General features: G+C 41.8%; 1 protein-coding gene across 2 annotated transcripts; it reads right to left on the bottom strand.

Moving 5' to 3' along the window:
* Positions 1 to 6492: 6492 nt before the first annotated feature.
* LOC133149209 (mediator of RNA polymerase II transcription subunit 30-like) lies at positions 6493 to 14309 on the bottom strand. 2 transcript variants are annotated; one of them, XM_061271826.1, is made up of 4 exons: positions 14226 to 14309; positions 13492 to 13664; positions 13122 to 13280; positions 6493 to 11432 (listed from the first exon to the last, which is right to left on the bottom strand). In XM_061271826.1, exons 1-4 carry the CDS (start codon positions 14257 to 14259, stop codon positions 11289 to 11291), a joined length of 510 nt encoding a protein of 169 aa, XP_061127810.1. In that variant the 5' UTR covers positions 14260 to 14309; the 3' UTR covers positions 6493 to 11288. The 2 variants fall into 2 exon arrangements, with proteins under 2 accessions (XP_061127810.1, XP_061127811.1); XM_061271827.1 differs by having other exon boundaries at positions 13492 to 13723; positions 14226 to 14284.
* Positions 14310 to 14482: the final 173 nt, after the last annotated feature.

The raw sequence follows: 14482 nt of genomic DNA, 5'->3' as shown, positions 1-14482 counted from the left end.
AAGCCTAACCCTCGTTTTAAAACCTACTCTGAAACCCTAACCCTAGGCCTAACCCTATTCCTAGGCCTAGCCCTAACCCTAATTTGCTCATGAATGAATTGGATTCTGGGCTCAGGATTTACTCTGTGCTTCCAAAAACATGTTTGGTAAATTAACCAAAAACCATATTATGTGTTCCGTGTGACTGACTGCCAAGCACACCAAATGCCTGAGATTGAGCGGGATTATAGGATTAAGCAGTATAGAAAACTGATGGGTGGAATTACAAATAATGCACATTGCAAAACATCCGCAGGATGCTTGATCACCAATGTCATTACAAATGATCACTCCTAATGCTGCTTTTTAGTGATAAAAGCCACCTTTGCACAATGGAAATAAACCCGACTCGAAATAATCCACAGTCAGTAAAATTGCATGAATGCAGGACTGGGATTGAGCTGGAATTATAATAACCTTGTGTGCGCCTGCGCTTGAGCTACTCAAACAAAAAATCATTCATAATAATACAGAAAAAAGAAGGGGTCCTAAAATTGAGCCTTGTGGGTCCCCAGAAAACAGTGACTGAACTTGCACACATGATTCTGTCTGCCATATGAGATCTTGTCAGATCTGGAAATTGAATGAATGCCGATATTAGTCACATGGAACATGAATGCAAATTATTAAGATGAACTCCAACTCCATCTTTTGGAGCTTTCACACAGCTCTCTTAATATCAACTCTTTTGCTGATTGTCCTTGAAGATAATCTGGAGTGGAACATTTGGAGACCTTCCAGTTTCTCACTCGTTCTCTGAAGGACTCTCAGCGCTTCTTAGGAGCACTCTCGCCTCCATCTTCCCGTGGCTATCTGCCTCTTTGACTTTCACTTTTATTCTTAGCCTATGTGCAACTGTATGATCTGCCTTATTAGCCTGATGAGCAGCTCTGGAAATAACTTGGCCATTTACTCCGCATTAATGAGATCGGTATCGAGTCTTTGTCATTTCAGCTACGGCCCGAATGTTTGGAAAAGAAAGCCCATACAGACAATTTCAAGCATAACTGGCTAAGTCAAATAGTGCGAAGAAAACCAAGTGCAGTAGATGAGAGCATGAATAAATGTTTCAGGGCATAGCGGAGCAAGCACAAGATGGATACTTGTAATATCAGATTATCGGCCTCAGAGGGCCCGGAATTGAGAGACATCATTTCTCGAAAGCTCATAGACCAACTTGTCTTTCTGGAAATTTGCTCTAAAGAACCATCCAGACATTTCTTATCAACAAGTCAGCTCAGAATGATTGGCATGTTTATGAATGGATCGTGATTTGAAAAACATCAGTCCATGGAATTCAACCAAAAGAGATTCGTCGTGTCAAGGAAGTCAAGGCTAAAACGTTTGTGTAAGACGTGAACGGTCGTCCATGTTATTTCATCATTGTGGTAAGATGATAAGATAAAAGCGACGAGCTGACAGTTCCGCTCTTCTTCTACACATTGTCGGATCCACTTCATCACGCTGCCTCGTCGTCCCTGACTCGGAATCTGATCAAAGATTCCACCATCAGTAGGAGGCTTGTTGAGTTTTTCCATTTCGGCTCCGCTGGCCTCTACAGATCCCTTCATCAATGCATTTCTGTGCTAAGACAGATTCTGTGTTAGACATCCCTTATCTGGACTAAAGCGCTTTTTTGGGGGGGGGGGTCTTTTGAAGGCCGCTTTCGATTGAAAATCTATTTGTGTTGACGATCGCTTGAAGTCATTCTTCAAGGGGTGCGTCGAAGTGGTAATTGGTTAAACACTTGAGATTTGTCAAATCTCCACGCTTATCAAGCTTACTAATTGCCGTCGTTCCATTAATTATGACGCGTTATTATCGCATTAAAGCCGATCGGGGAAGGCTTCGTTGTCATGGTATTGCAAGATGAATAAAATCGGTATTTACCTCATTTGAAATGAAAAACAAGGCTACAAAGTGGATCCCCCTGTGTTGCTTTTTTTGGAAGAGGAGATTTGAGATAGCGGCGGATTGGAATATGCGCTCACGCTCGATGACGAGCATGCGAAAGGGAGCAAGCGGGGGGGATGTAGCAAGTGGAGCGAAAATGTGCTTTCACTCAGGATTCCTCTGTTAATCCGCGCTGTCGCTGGCAACTCAAATCGCGGCTTTGACTCGCTGGATGTGGCTGGGAATTACAAGTGTAAGTGTCTGTGAGTGAGGAGAGGGGATTAGATGGGCGAGGAAGTACACTTTTACGTTTTGCCAGTCGCAGTTATCGTAAAAAAAAAAACATTTGGTTCATATTGTAAATATTCTTTCAAAAACGATATGCCGTATTTTCCGGCCTATAAGGCGCACCGGACTATAAGGCGCACCATTAATGCATCATGTCAGATTTTTAATCCAAATCAAATCATCCTCCATTTTATCTTTTTTATTTCAACTTCAGACGGAACAAATTACTTTATAATCATAAAATAATGATCCATAGTCTTTTTGAGTCATGATTCATAGTCTTCAGCGGGCCACTTATGATTGATTTCATGACACAATGCTTTGGGCCAGTTTAAATTTAGGAATTTGGTCCATATATAAGGCGCACCGGACTATAAGGCGCACTGTTGGTTTTTGAGAAAATTTTAGGTTTTTAGGTGCGCCTTATAGGGCGGAAAATACGGTATGTTGACGTCACTTTGGTCTCCTGCTTGCACCTGGGCGCTCGACTTCAGATCGCTGTCATCACACACTCTAGAACATGACCCACTGCCAAGAGTTGAAAGAACATGATGGATTTTACACCGAATCAGCCCGAGGAGACACCATATATGAACAGGTGCTAATTTGATATATCTAGGTTGTGTCGGGCTTTCCGTCACGCTGATAATTTAGCAGGTCAGGGAACAATAAAGCAGTAGCCAATCAGCTGCACAAAATGGAGACCTGCAGTCGATAGACTTGAGGTATTGACGCGGCGTATCGATTCTATACGTCTCGTTCTTGACGAGTGAACACGGAGCCGGGTTAATCGGGTCGCATCAGCTGACCTGTAAGAATATACTGTAGATGAATGAGGTCAGACGGTGACACAGTTCAGTGCACATCTGATATCATTTTCAAAGCCGAGAGTCAATTACCGTAACTCCGATCCGTGGAGAATCAAACCAGGTTCTAGCCGGATGGACTTTTTGATTAGAAGCCTGCATGCTGATAAGGTAAGATTTGAACAAATAACAAAGGGCCTGGATGATAAAGTGGATTCATATACACACACACCGACTATAAGGCATGCATAATGTATGATCCAAGTGTTTTTGTTTTTTTCCCCCAAACTACATTTGCAGTAAAATCCTCTACAAATTGGGAAACTTGAAGAAAAGTCAAACTTGCGGAAGTAAGCTGCTTACTCCTCGATGCCCGCCTAGGGAACGGTGACCCTAAGTGGGTTGTGTCGAAGCATCTGATAGTTCCCCCCCAGAGGGAGCCAAGGCCAAACAGACTCAATTTGCCACCAGTTTAGAAACAGAAACTTAATTGACTTTATAAACTTTATAGCTTTCCTCAAAGGGAGGCTTTAAGTGCCAGTGTGTGTTTGGGTTGAGATTTCCTCAGGGGATAAAAGGCTTTTTATAAGGGATTGTGAAGGCAGATAAAAGCCTTCTCTTCCAGAAGTGGCAGAAATACAATAGGTGTGTTGTCATCCCCGTCCGTATTGAGGTGGAACCACTGCAGTGTCAGCTGACCGGGCCGCAACACGTTTGATCAAATATTTTCTTACCATTACCATCTTCCCATTTTGGATATGAAAAAAAAAAAAATCATCTCCAAACTACAAATGGTGTATGAAAGAGAAGCCAAAACGACTTTTTTTTTTTTTTTAAAACACTCGGTGGATGTTTGATGACATGAGAAGTGCCTGAAGTTGTGACTCCTTTCAAATGAAATTAAAAGCATCAGAACCCTTTTTTTTTTTATGGGAACTTGTGTGTTTGAAGCTTACGCAAGTCTCTGCTGGATCTTTCTATAAAGGTTAGCGTCATGCTTATGGATATCAAAGCATTTAATCTTCCCCGACTTTATTCCCTTTATGTTTTTTTTTTTTAGTTATGATTCAAAAATGATTGACGAGATGAAAAAATGTGCGAAAAATAAAAGATTGTTTCCCATGTAAGCTAGGAAAGTGGATCAAATAAAAAATTCTCTCACGCTCCCTTTTCGGGTCTCATGGCGAGTTAGGACGTCGCGTTTGTTTATCAACAGCTTTGTTGATAAAACTAACCAAGCGTTACTAAAATGGACTTTGCCAGCAGCTACTTCACAGGTTTGCATGAAGAAGCAAAATCACAAGGATGGATGGATGGATCACTTTTCAATTTCAAATTACAAGCAGCCTCCCCTTCTTTTCATTTCTCCCCTTCTCGTTTGAATGAAGAGAACAGACATGGTAATTAACAGGGTATTAAGAAAAGCGAGAGAGAGGGAGAAGGTTGAGAGTGCCTGAGAAGAGCAGCCGAACGGGAGAGCTAGCAGAGAGAAGACGGCCAGTGAGAAGCTGTGGAGAATTAATAACATGCCAGATCTCTCCAAGGCCTCCTTAATGGGCTGTGACAGGAATTTATTCACACTTAGGCTGGTATCAAATCAAACGCAAGGCAAGTGGCAGTGGCAGGCTTCAGCTCGCGAGGCATTGAAGGCTATGCTCGGTAGAGGAATGATGGGGAGGGGGGGGGGGGGGGGGGCATGTCTTATAGGTCCAGCATGACAACCCCCCTTTGGGATAAAAGCTCATCTCCAAGGCATTGAGGGGGAGACAGAACGCATGCAAAGGAAGCACAGCCGAGACAAAATGATGAGTGATGTGACGACGACAAGACTTGCCTGTCCCACCAGCCCAGATGGAATGATTATCAAGAGTCGCTATGAATCATCGTGCAAAAAAAAGAAAAAAACACCCTCGGTCCATCAGTCAGACAGAAGGTTGCTTTCCACATATTTGCGAAGGAGACAGCAGGCAAAAAAAAAAAAAAAAAGCTGCAGCAGTTCCAGGGAAATGAGCAGCAAGTTAAATGATGTTTCCTGTCCTAATTGGCATGTGACCAGTAATGCAGGCCATTTCATTAAGGATGTCATTTGTGGTCACGGGTGTGACTGTATTTTTTTTTTTCCCCAAACGCTGCATTTGACTAAGGAGCCACAATTGATGTGCACAATCACATTCGAGGTCTGCAGCACACAGATTGAGCAATGGCAACACATTAGGCATCGATGACTTCTGGAAAATGCTTCTGAAATATTCATGCAAACGTTATTACTTTTCTTCCACGCTCAAAAACGACATACATAAACAGCAAGTCCCAAAAAATGGCACACGATCTCCAAACAGGATACTTTCAAGCGCTTAAATTGAAATGCATATTGTCACACGGAGTTCGTTTTGCGGCGAGTGAAAGGTTAGCTCCGCCTCCTCCACCCTTCCTACCATCCGTCAGCCCGACTCAGACAAACAGCAATTACCCCAATCGACAGATAACGAGAGCAAGACTATCAGTCACGGCGGGCAGGATGTTTCATAAAGCATCCAGACATTATCAAGAAGGATTCATTTATCTGCCTCTTCTCTAACTATCGCTCTATTTTTACTCCTCACCTCTCCAAGACAATCGATTTTTTTAGTTTGTTTGACTGAGGCGAGTTAGGCAACAGGTTCAAGGCTTCAGATGTGGCATTGGAGTGGAAGTGACAGCAAATAGAAGGGATTGAAGTGCTTTCAAAAGAGAGGGAGATGTGAATGGGAGAAAGAAAATTGGGTGTCAACAAGTGAAGGGCTGACCCAAATTTGGATTTTTGTTGTTGTTGTTGTTACTTACGGAAAAATCCCATAATTGTGTGATTTTTGCAACAAATAACTCTTTTGATTGTTTTTTTTTTTTTTTTTAAATGCTGGGTTGTTTTGCTTTTTTAACAGGTTGGGTTAGCCCAGTGCTTCTCAATTATTTTCTGTTACGCCCCCCCCTAGCAAGAAGAAAACTATTCGCGCCCCCCCTCCCCACCGTGACTATCCTAACTTGTCTTGTAAGTCGTAAAATGTTGCACTGTCGCAAACGTGACAGAAGTAACAATGAGAGCGCCACTGCCCCCTGCTGTAGTAAACGCGCAATTACACTTTATTCTAGTACTGCCAAAAAAAAAGCCTGTTCCCCAGGGTCACACGCGCCCCCCCAGGAATAGCACCGCGCCCCCCAAGGGGGGCGCGCCCCACTATTTGAGAAGCACTGGGTTAACCCAAGGTTGGGTTAATCATTTTGACCCAGCAGATTCGGTTCAATAATAAATATTCATATATACACTACCGTTCAAAATATTATTATAATAAAATATTATGAATTAAATATTATCAATTATATCTTATATTTGTATAAGATTATATATAATCTATGAATATAAGTATACATATATATTATAAGATTTTTTACACAGAAGATTATATATATGATCTATAAATAATTATCTAAATAAATATATACACTACCGTTCAAAAGTCACCCAAACAATTTTGTGACCCCAAACTTTTGAACGGTAGTGTATATAATATTATATTAATAATACAATGGAAAAATAACCTTAATCATCTTCTGGAAGCTAGCAAAACGGAATATTTTTTTAATTACCAACTAATCTTCAACTCAATTCCAGTTGTTTGAGCGCTCTCCAAAATAAATTTGTCGTTTCGTCCAAAATAAAAAAAAATTCAAAAAGCACAAACTGTGTCACAGCTGTCCTATTTCAGATTCCAATTGCGTTTTTAGGTGGTCTCTTACTTATGCCGTGGCTACAGACAAGGGGATTAGCGAAGGATTGGAAAGCGTGGACATACGGTGTCAAACGGACACTCGCGTTTACCGTGATAGTGTCTCGGGAGCGCACACTTCAATGAATATCCACACAGCCACTCTCTCCTGTCGAATAATAACAAGGCTGCTGCCTGTTTCAAGGTTATTCGACTCTCAAGACAGCATGAAAAAAATTCGTATGATTGTGAAATCCTCTTATCCTATTATCTTCTTTTTTCATCGACGTGATTGTAGTAAAAATATCATGGCGGGATAGTCGGAGCGTTTCCTGCAAAAATATATTTGAAACAGAAATTTGCATATTTGCATATATTAGATGGATCGTTTTGAGCTGTGATCAATCAGACCAGGGATTGATTCTGTCTTTTTTTTGATAGTTAGTGATTTGAATCTAAATTACAGAATATTCATGACTTCAAAACTTTTTTTTTTTTAATCTCATCTTCAGCTTGGAAGTTTGCAAAACGCTTCTACTCATCTTAACACTAGAGCGATAATCTTCCCCTCGCAATTCGCTTACAGGAACTTTCGATTTTCCCCGCCGCAACGGAACTTTTATCAGCCGTTCATCCATTTTTTTTTTGGAAGCGCTTATCCTCACGAGGTTCGTCACTCCACGGGCATTTCATCATACAACTGATTAACTTGACAATCCATAGCTGTCTTTCTTTCATCCATCTTCTTTATTTATATATAGTCGACTTTCCGGACCGTTTCGAAAACTCACTTCCATTTGTTTGTTTTTCACTCCCACTTTTTAGTTGTCCTCACTCCATCTGACAGCCACTATCTCCTGATCCAGCCTTCTCCCAACACCTGATAGTCCATTTCTCTTTCTGCCTTTCGCCATCAGCAAGCCATTTATCCATGTTTCTCCTTTCTATCACTCTTATCACAAATCTCTCCCCTTTTTCTCCATCAAGCCGTCTATTCATGGCTCTTCCAACCTACCACTTTCTTCCTCTTTTATCTCGACTCTACTCTCATTTAGTTGATCCGGAACCAGCCGATCTGGCCGGAGCAACTGCGGCAGATGTGGGCCGGCTTGCAAACATCTGCTTCCCTTGTCCGTCTGCATTTTGACTCTGCTTATCGGACTAACCGCTAGAACTCCCCGAAGCTTGCTGTCCTTACTGCTGCTGCCTTAATGTGCAGCTGGGAAGCCTGGAGGAAGGAATCACTGCTAAATATGCTCCAACACATGGGGCACACACTCAAGGGCCAGAGAGGGAGTCTTGGCTAGTCAAATGGGTTGGACCAGGGTCATGCCAGGTTTTGATTCCATTAGCTAGTCATGGGGAAAATGAAGCTTTAAATTTGCTTCATGAATCAGTTGTACTTTTTGGCTCCTCAAGGTGGCACTGTTGGGGTTAAAGAAATGGCAACTTGCCATTCAGGAGTCAGAAAAATAAAACAACTGCTTCATGAAGCAAATTTGAAGCTTCATTTTCCCATCATTGCTGTGAATTGCTTCTGGTGACTACCATGTGACAGAGTGGCTGTTAAATTTTAATGATGGTGTCAAACTTAGGCCGAAGTCATTTACTGTAATCAATTTAGTTTTCTTGTTGATATTCCAAATACAATCACACACACATTTAAACCTGTGTGAAGATAACAAAATCTGAGCAGATTTTGGCACACTATTTGAAACAAATAAACATTTTTTCATGCTGCCCACACAACCATGTCAAACTGGCATGGTTAGCAAGGTCAGCATTAAACCTGCCAAACATAAACATACCACCTGGGTAGTGAGAATGTTTTGCATGCTGACGTTTGCAAATCGTCTCCAGCATACAAGGAAGCTTCTATCGACTGGAATCTACTATAAAGTTCTTTTCAAGTGTCATAGATAACACAAATTTCCATGCCGTCTTAACCTCCATACTGTCTATACGTGGATGATTTGACAGAACTCAATTTGCATGCTAATGGCGAGGAAGGTCACGTTACAAACAAGGTTATTTATCTCTTCTGTATGGCAGTGTCTAATAGGAGCGAAAAGGAAAATGCAATTTCCGTTTCACTTGTGCACTTTGGTTTTTTGCAAGAATATTGATTGTTCATTTATGATAGGTTTGCCACGCTTTTATTCAAGGTTCGGCAAATAAACAATGTTATCTAACATTATTCCACGGCCTTTCCAGCCATTGTTGTGTTGTTGTGTGGGATGAAGCTGAACACAGCTGAGCTCAGGGTTCACCTCAATGTTTCCCTGTTGTGTTAACATTTAAAAGCAGCCGGGGGAGCGCGGCGCAGCTTTTAAAAATAACCAATTCTCCTTTCTGCTGCTGCTGCTGACATGACTGACCTAGGACCATTATCATTGCAGCACACTCGGGCAGCCTGGCATGCAATTTCGGGGCCAGCAATGCACATAAAGAAGGGCTTCAACCTGTATATACACACAGACAAACTGAATGTGTGCAGGAGAAGGGGGAAAAAAAAATCTTGCTCTGAAGAAAGAACAAAAGCGCTCACTCTGTAAATACAGATTCATAAATAAAATGTGCACGGGGGGCTAAAAGGTAGTCAAGACCTAGACGTCCCAATTTGACTGCAAATGGCATAAAATGATTTTTTTTTTTAATTAAAATTGTTTCAAATTTCGAGTTCTTGATTATAAAACCACATATCGGCCGCTGTTGTAAGTACCGATACCTTGATTAGCAAATACCGATACTCTCCCATGCCATTTTTTTTTTACAGTATACTGGCAAATTTCATTTCAAGTCAATTGTATTATTTCTTTCATTGTGCTAAATTACAGACATTGTCTCAAAAATAATCTTCTTACAGAAATTCATTTACTTTCTAGCAGCAGCCTGAAGATTTGGACACTGACTGTTATTTTAAAACTGTTCATCATTTCCTCCACCAGGTTTAATTGGACCACAACAAACGCTCCAAAACGCATGTAGGGAAAAAAAAAAAAAAAGAAATACTTATAGTCCAATGAATCTTATCAACAAAAGAACAATACCTGCAGTTAATTTAGGCTCACGCAGAAGGCTGCCATTGCTCAAACAAAAGTGATTTGCATACTTTGCTCCTTGACGCTGACAATTTGACAGTAGAAACTAATAAAGGCGATGTTTGCAAAAGCAAATGGAACTGTACTGCTGGTTAGAAATGCAACAAGAAAAATGAGCCACTGTGCCAAAGCCAATCTACGGTGGCAACCGCTACACAACACCGAAGGAGGCTTTGAAAGGGACTTTTGGAGTGGCGAGATAAGGACTCTTGATAAAATAGCAATTTTCCATTACATGTTTTCATAAGAAAAGCATCATGCTGTTTTTCTTTTTTTTCATTTGTTTTGCCAGCTCTCACTCTGGGCAGCTCAAAAGAATGTGTATGCATTTTCCCCAAGATGGTGGATGCAATCTGTCCAAAAAAACTTTCAGCCTTGAGTGACAACACGGCATGTCGGTTTAAAGAAGCGTTATCTGCGCTGCACGTCGCAAGCCCCCTCGATCAGAGAAGAGCAAAAACACATTTGACAGGTAACACATTTGAAAAAGCTCTTAAGAGTCTGCTGACATTTGAGGCCACTCCAAAAGTCAACACCTCAACTAAAAAATAATAATAATTTGGCTAGCTTTTGTCCACTGACTTCATGCTTTTATTTTCTTAAATAAATCATCTGTTTCTTATGTAAATGACCCTGGCAAGAAAGTAACTACAGTGTGTTTGTATGAATACAGCAGTCACATAAACTTCCCCATAAAACAAACTAAGCCTCAGCTTATGTTTCTCTTTCCACCCACCTACTCAAAACAAAACCATATGATCCACCTGTTAAGAATCCCTACGGCTTTGAAAAAAAGTGTGTTGGCGTGGTTTACTGGAAGAAAAACTTTCAAATGCATGCATGCATGCTGGGATCCAACTTGGGAAAACATTCTCCCTGTCAAAATGTACCGTAATTTTCGGACTACAAGTCGCACCAGCCATAAAATGCCCAAAAATGTGAAAAAAAACACACACATATATATATATAAGTCGCTCCTGAGTATAAGTCGCCCCCCCACCCAAACTATGAATAAAAACGAGACTTATAGTCCGAAAATTACGGTAAACCTCATCACAGTCCATCAGGCACACAAACAAAAAAAATTCCACCTTTCCCTCATGGCCCTCATCAGGAATCTTAAAGGTCAAGGGAAAATATGGAATTGAATTGATTATTTAAAGTGACAGGAGGACCGGACGGATTTCCCCTTGCGGAAAGCATAGCATATAGGAAAGCATCAAAAGATATTTGCGATGAATAAAAAAAAGGTGTAGCAAATTGTGAAGGTTCTCAGCTCTTGCATTTAACTAGATACTAGCACAACCTCGTCCACGAACGATAAAGGTTCATGGTATGAAACACGACGCCAGGAAAGCACATAGGCTTGAACTGTTTGAGAAAGCCGACCTTGTCGTTTTATCACCGCTGGCTGCAACTTAATGCGGGTAACCCTGAGAGTGAGAACACAATACCTTGTTGACCTCCTGGATTTCTCTCCTGTCCTCGGCTGCAGGGCGGTTCTGGCCGGCTGAGTGGTCGTCATGTTTGGTGCCGTCATCGTCCATAAAGGGTATCAGTTGCTGGAGCGGACAGAGAGTGGAGAGAAGGAAAAAAAATAAAAATAAGCTACCTGTGTATTATCGTAACGCGCTTTTAAATTCATACCAAGCTTAAAATGAACTTCTCTTGAACATTTATAGGTTCAAATGATGCATTTATGGGCAGTCTTAGGGAAAATGGGGATTCGGTGTAAGCTTGTGAATGCAAGATAAGTCTCTCCTTCCCCTCGACAGAAAAAAATTCATTCATTTTTAAAAACCCCGCGTGTTTGACCTTGTCCGCTGGACACTTCAGTGGGGCTGATATGCAAGGGGCCTTCTTCTGGACCTGCTTAATATTATAGCGACCCCTAGCGGTCATCTGAGAAGAAGCTTGCATGACTCATGCAAAGATGGTCAAAAAAATTGCTCGTATTTTTTCATTTACAAAATGATCAGTGGTTGAAAAGTCAAAGCTCCAAGAGGAACTGGAGAGTCAGTATCTTGCTCAAGCATACTTTGGCATGGTCGAGCCGGGAACTGAATCCAGAAACTTGAGTCGATAATTATGACTTGAATTGTGGAAAAAAAAATGTAATCATCATGTTGCTCGGTTGGTAATTTGAGTGTGTGCGCTGAAACTGGAAAACGATTAAAGAAATCTGCGAGGAGCAATAATTGACTCGCGACTGAATGGGAGAGTAATCATCAACGTATGAAAAGAATAAAATGGTGAGAAAACAAACAGAGTCAGAAGAAATGGCATGACTGGAAAGGATGACCAAAAGAGAGTGAGAATGCAAAAATGTGGATAATGTGTGATCTGATCCACATCTGGGCAACCTCCCAAAATATGAGCTCGGACTCAGATGGTAGCGAGGATATGAGCAGGATATTAGTTCATGGGGGGGGGGGGGGGGCTTTTTAATCACACAACACTGACAAGAATTTATTTCCAAAGGCTGGCCTGACTTTGAGTGTGCGAGGGGCTAAAATGTGAGGGGGGCAAAGATGAATGACGATTGTAGTATGCGTGTGCCCGTGAGTCATAACCCTCGCCTCCTTCATGGAAAAGATGGATGGTGGTTTCCTGCCGTGACAGAGAAGGATGGGGCTAATGAAGTTCACCAGGTTTGCCTTTCTCTATAAGAAGAAGTGAGGAAATAAGCTGAATAATAAATAATTAAACGAGGGAGGGGGCAGAGCACCGCCGAAGGAACATGAAGGAAACGTTTAGAGGGAAAAGTCAAACGAAGTTCAGGGCAGAAGAGGCAGTGCGGGAAAAGGGGAAGAAAATATTTGAGAATTAGGTCACGACAACAGCTGGAAAGAAAAAGAGAAACGTGGCCCAGCTGTTCGCTAATCGGGTCTGTTGCAAATTGGGCTGCAATGAGGTCACACTGCCTGACTCATTGATTCCTCTTCCTGTTTGGGCCAGCTAGTAGTGAGTGGACTGCCAGGCAGGCACCTAAAATGTCCACGATGATAAATGCTACACATGCCGGGGCCAAGATCAACAACGCTCCGTCCTGGGTGAGCAACAGAGCTGCGCTATCAGCCCTGAACCGAGCCGCCGGGGGAGCAAAGAAGCATTTTAAGAAAAAAAAATAACTTGATGCAGTTTGTTTCTTTCATTGCAATTGAGTGTCCCAATATTTATGGACATAACCATATAAAGATGTATGCTAACACACATTAATACAAAAAAATAGAATGATTCGGTCGTCATACCTCTGGAAGGATCGGGTCGAGCCCGGCACAGTTTTCGGAACATTTGTCGTAGACGAGGCGCAGCTTGCGGAAGAGCACGGAAAGCGTGCGAAGATGCTCCTGCAGTTTTCCCAGTCTATCCTGGTGGGTGTTGGGGTGGTAGGTGACTCCATTAGGCAGCTAAGAGGGACCAAGAGAAAGGTTGTGTTACTTGTAGTCATCCATTAGTCTTCTTCAGCTCATACAAAATAGATGCAACTTTATTGGTATACATGGAAATGGTGACAAAAGTGACAATTATAGTGGCTGGCTGCTACCTAGGAATATATTCATATCCATGATGAACGCAATGACTGATTAGTGAGACCCCGAAAGAGGAAGATGGAGACACCTGCATGTTCCTGAGAAGCTGGAAGATCTCCATGGTCCTGAGGACAATGTCTTGGACCGTCTCCTGGCCAATGCGGCACAGCGAGGCCGTGTTGACATCACGAGCTGCCTGGGCCTGCTGCTGCTGTTGCTGTTGCTGCTGCTGAGGCGGTGGCTGCCCGCTGAAAGGTGACACTAGTGGAGGGGTTGTCATGGAAACAGCAGGTTGATGATTGAGTTCACACCTTAAGTGCCTTGATCAAATAGAAGATTGTAGGTTACTCCAACTTTTGGCCCTTAATAAAAACATTACACTTTATTTTTTTTTTGTAAATAACCCCCAAGCATGAAGTACAAGGAAACCACACTATAGAATGAAAACCGCAAATGAGAGGGTGAATCGAGGAGTGAAGTGCAACAAAACAGCTACAATGAAGCGTCAAAGTAGACGAAAACGTAAGATTCCGATCATGTAAGGTTCGGCTTCAAGTTCTTCATGGACAGGCGTCTTAAAAGTCGTGTTAAAAGTCGTTGGTAAGACGGAATCCTAAATCTATAGAGCAACGTAAAAGAATTGCATAAAACGCGACGAAGTCAGTGAAGTTGCACGGTAATTGCATTTGCAGAAGTGCAGCGCTTGTCAAAGCTGGGTGAAGAGTCCGAAAACGCGACAGCAATTTAAGAGTTAGGAAACTTCACTTCAGCTTAATGCATTAAAGTTTGTTGAGTAAAACATTTGGTGTGAAATGTTATTACCTGTGTGGCGATAATTTGTCTGTGTTGATTGCATGTTAAGTTCTCAGTTTGGGGAGAGGTTGGAAGTATCGCGAGATGTACGGCTGAAACTGTAATTCTGGAAATAGAACCGCAAGAGAATATTAAAATTCACGGAATATGGTTTGTGGAACCGGACTCACTTAGTCTGTATGTATTATGTGAAAAGTAAATTGAGACTCGTCCACATAGGAATGCTGAACGGACTGTCCTTGGTAGTTTTCTATCTATTTTTATAT

This window comes from Syngnathus typhle, unplaced genomic scaffold (genome assembly GCF_033458585.1).
Source record: "Syngnathus typhle isolate RoL2023-S1 ecotype Sweden unplaced genomic scaffold, RoL_Styp_1.0 HiC_scaffold_280, whole genome shotgun sequence".
Lineage (NCBI taxonomy): Eukaryota > Metazoa > Chordata > Actinopteri > Syngnathiformes > Syngnathidae > Syngnathus > Syngnathus typhle.
The sequence above is the reverse complement of the archived record's forward strand: the minus strand, read 5'-3'. Positions and strand labels throughout refer to the sequence as shown.

Bases quoted from the DNA above. Each gene is read 5' to 3' on its own strand.
- LOC133149209 (XM_061271826.1), bottom strand. From the start codon at position 14,259: ATGCAATCAACACAGACAAATTATCGCCACACAG. The intron at 13,665-14,225 runs GTAATAACATTT...CCCCTCCACTAG, and splicing joins GACAAATTATCGCCACACAG to TGTCACCTTTCAGCGGGCAG. The intron at 13,281-13,491 runs GTGTCTCCATCT...GGTCCCTCTTAG, and splicing joins AGCTTCTCAGGAACATGCAG to CTGCCTAATGGAGTCACCTA.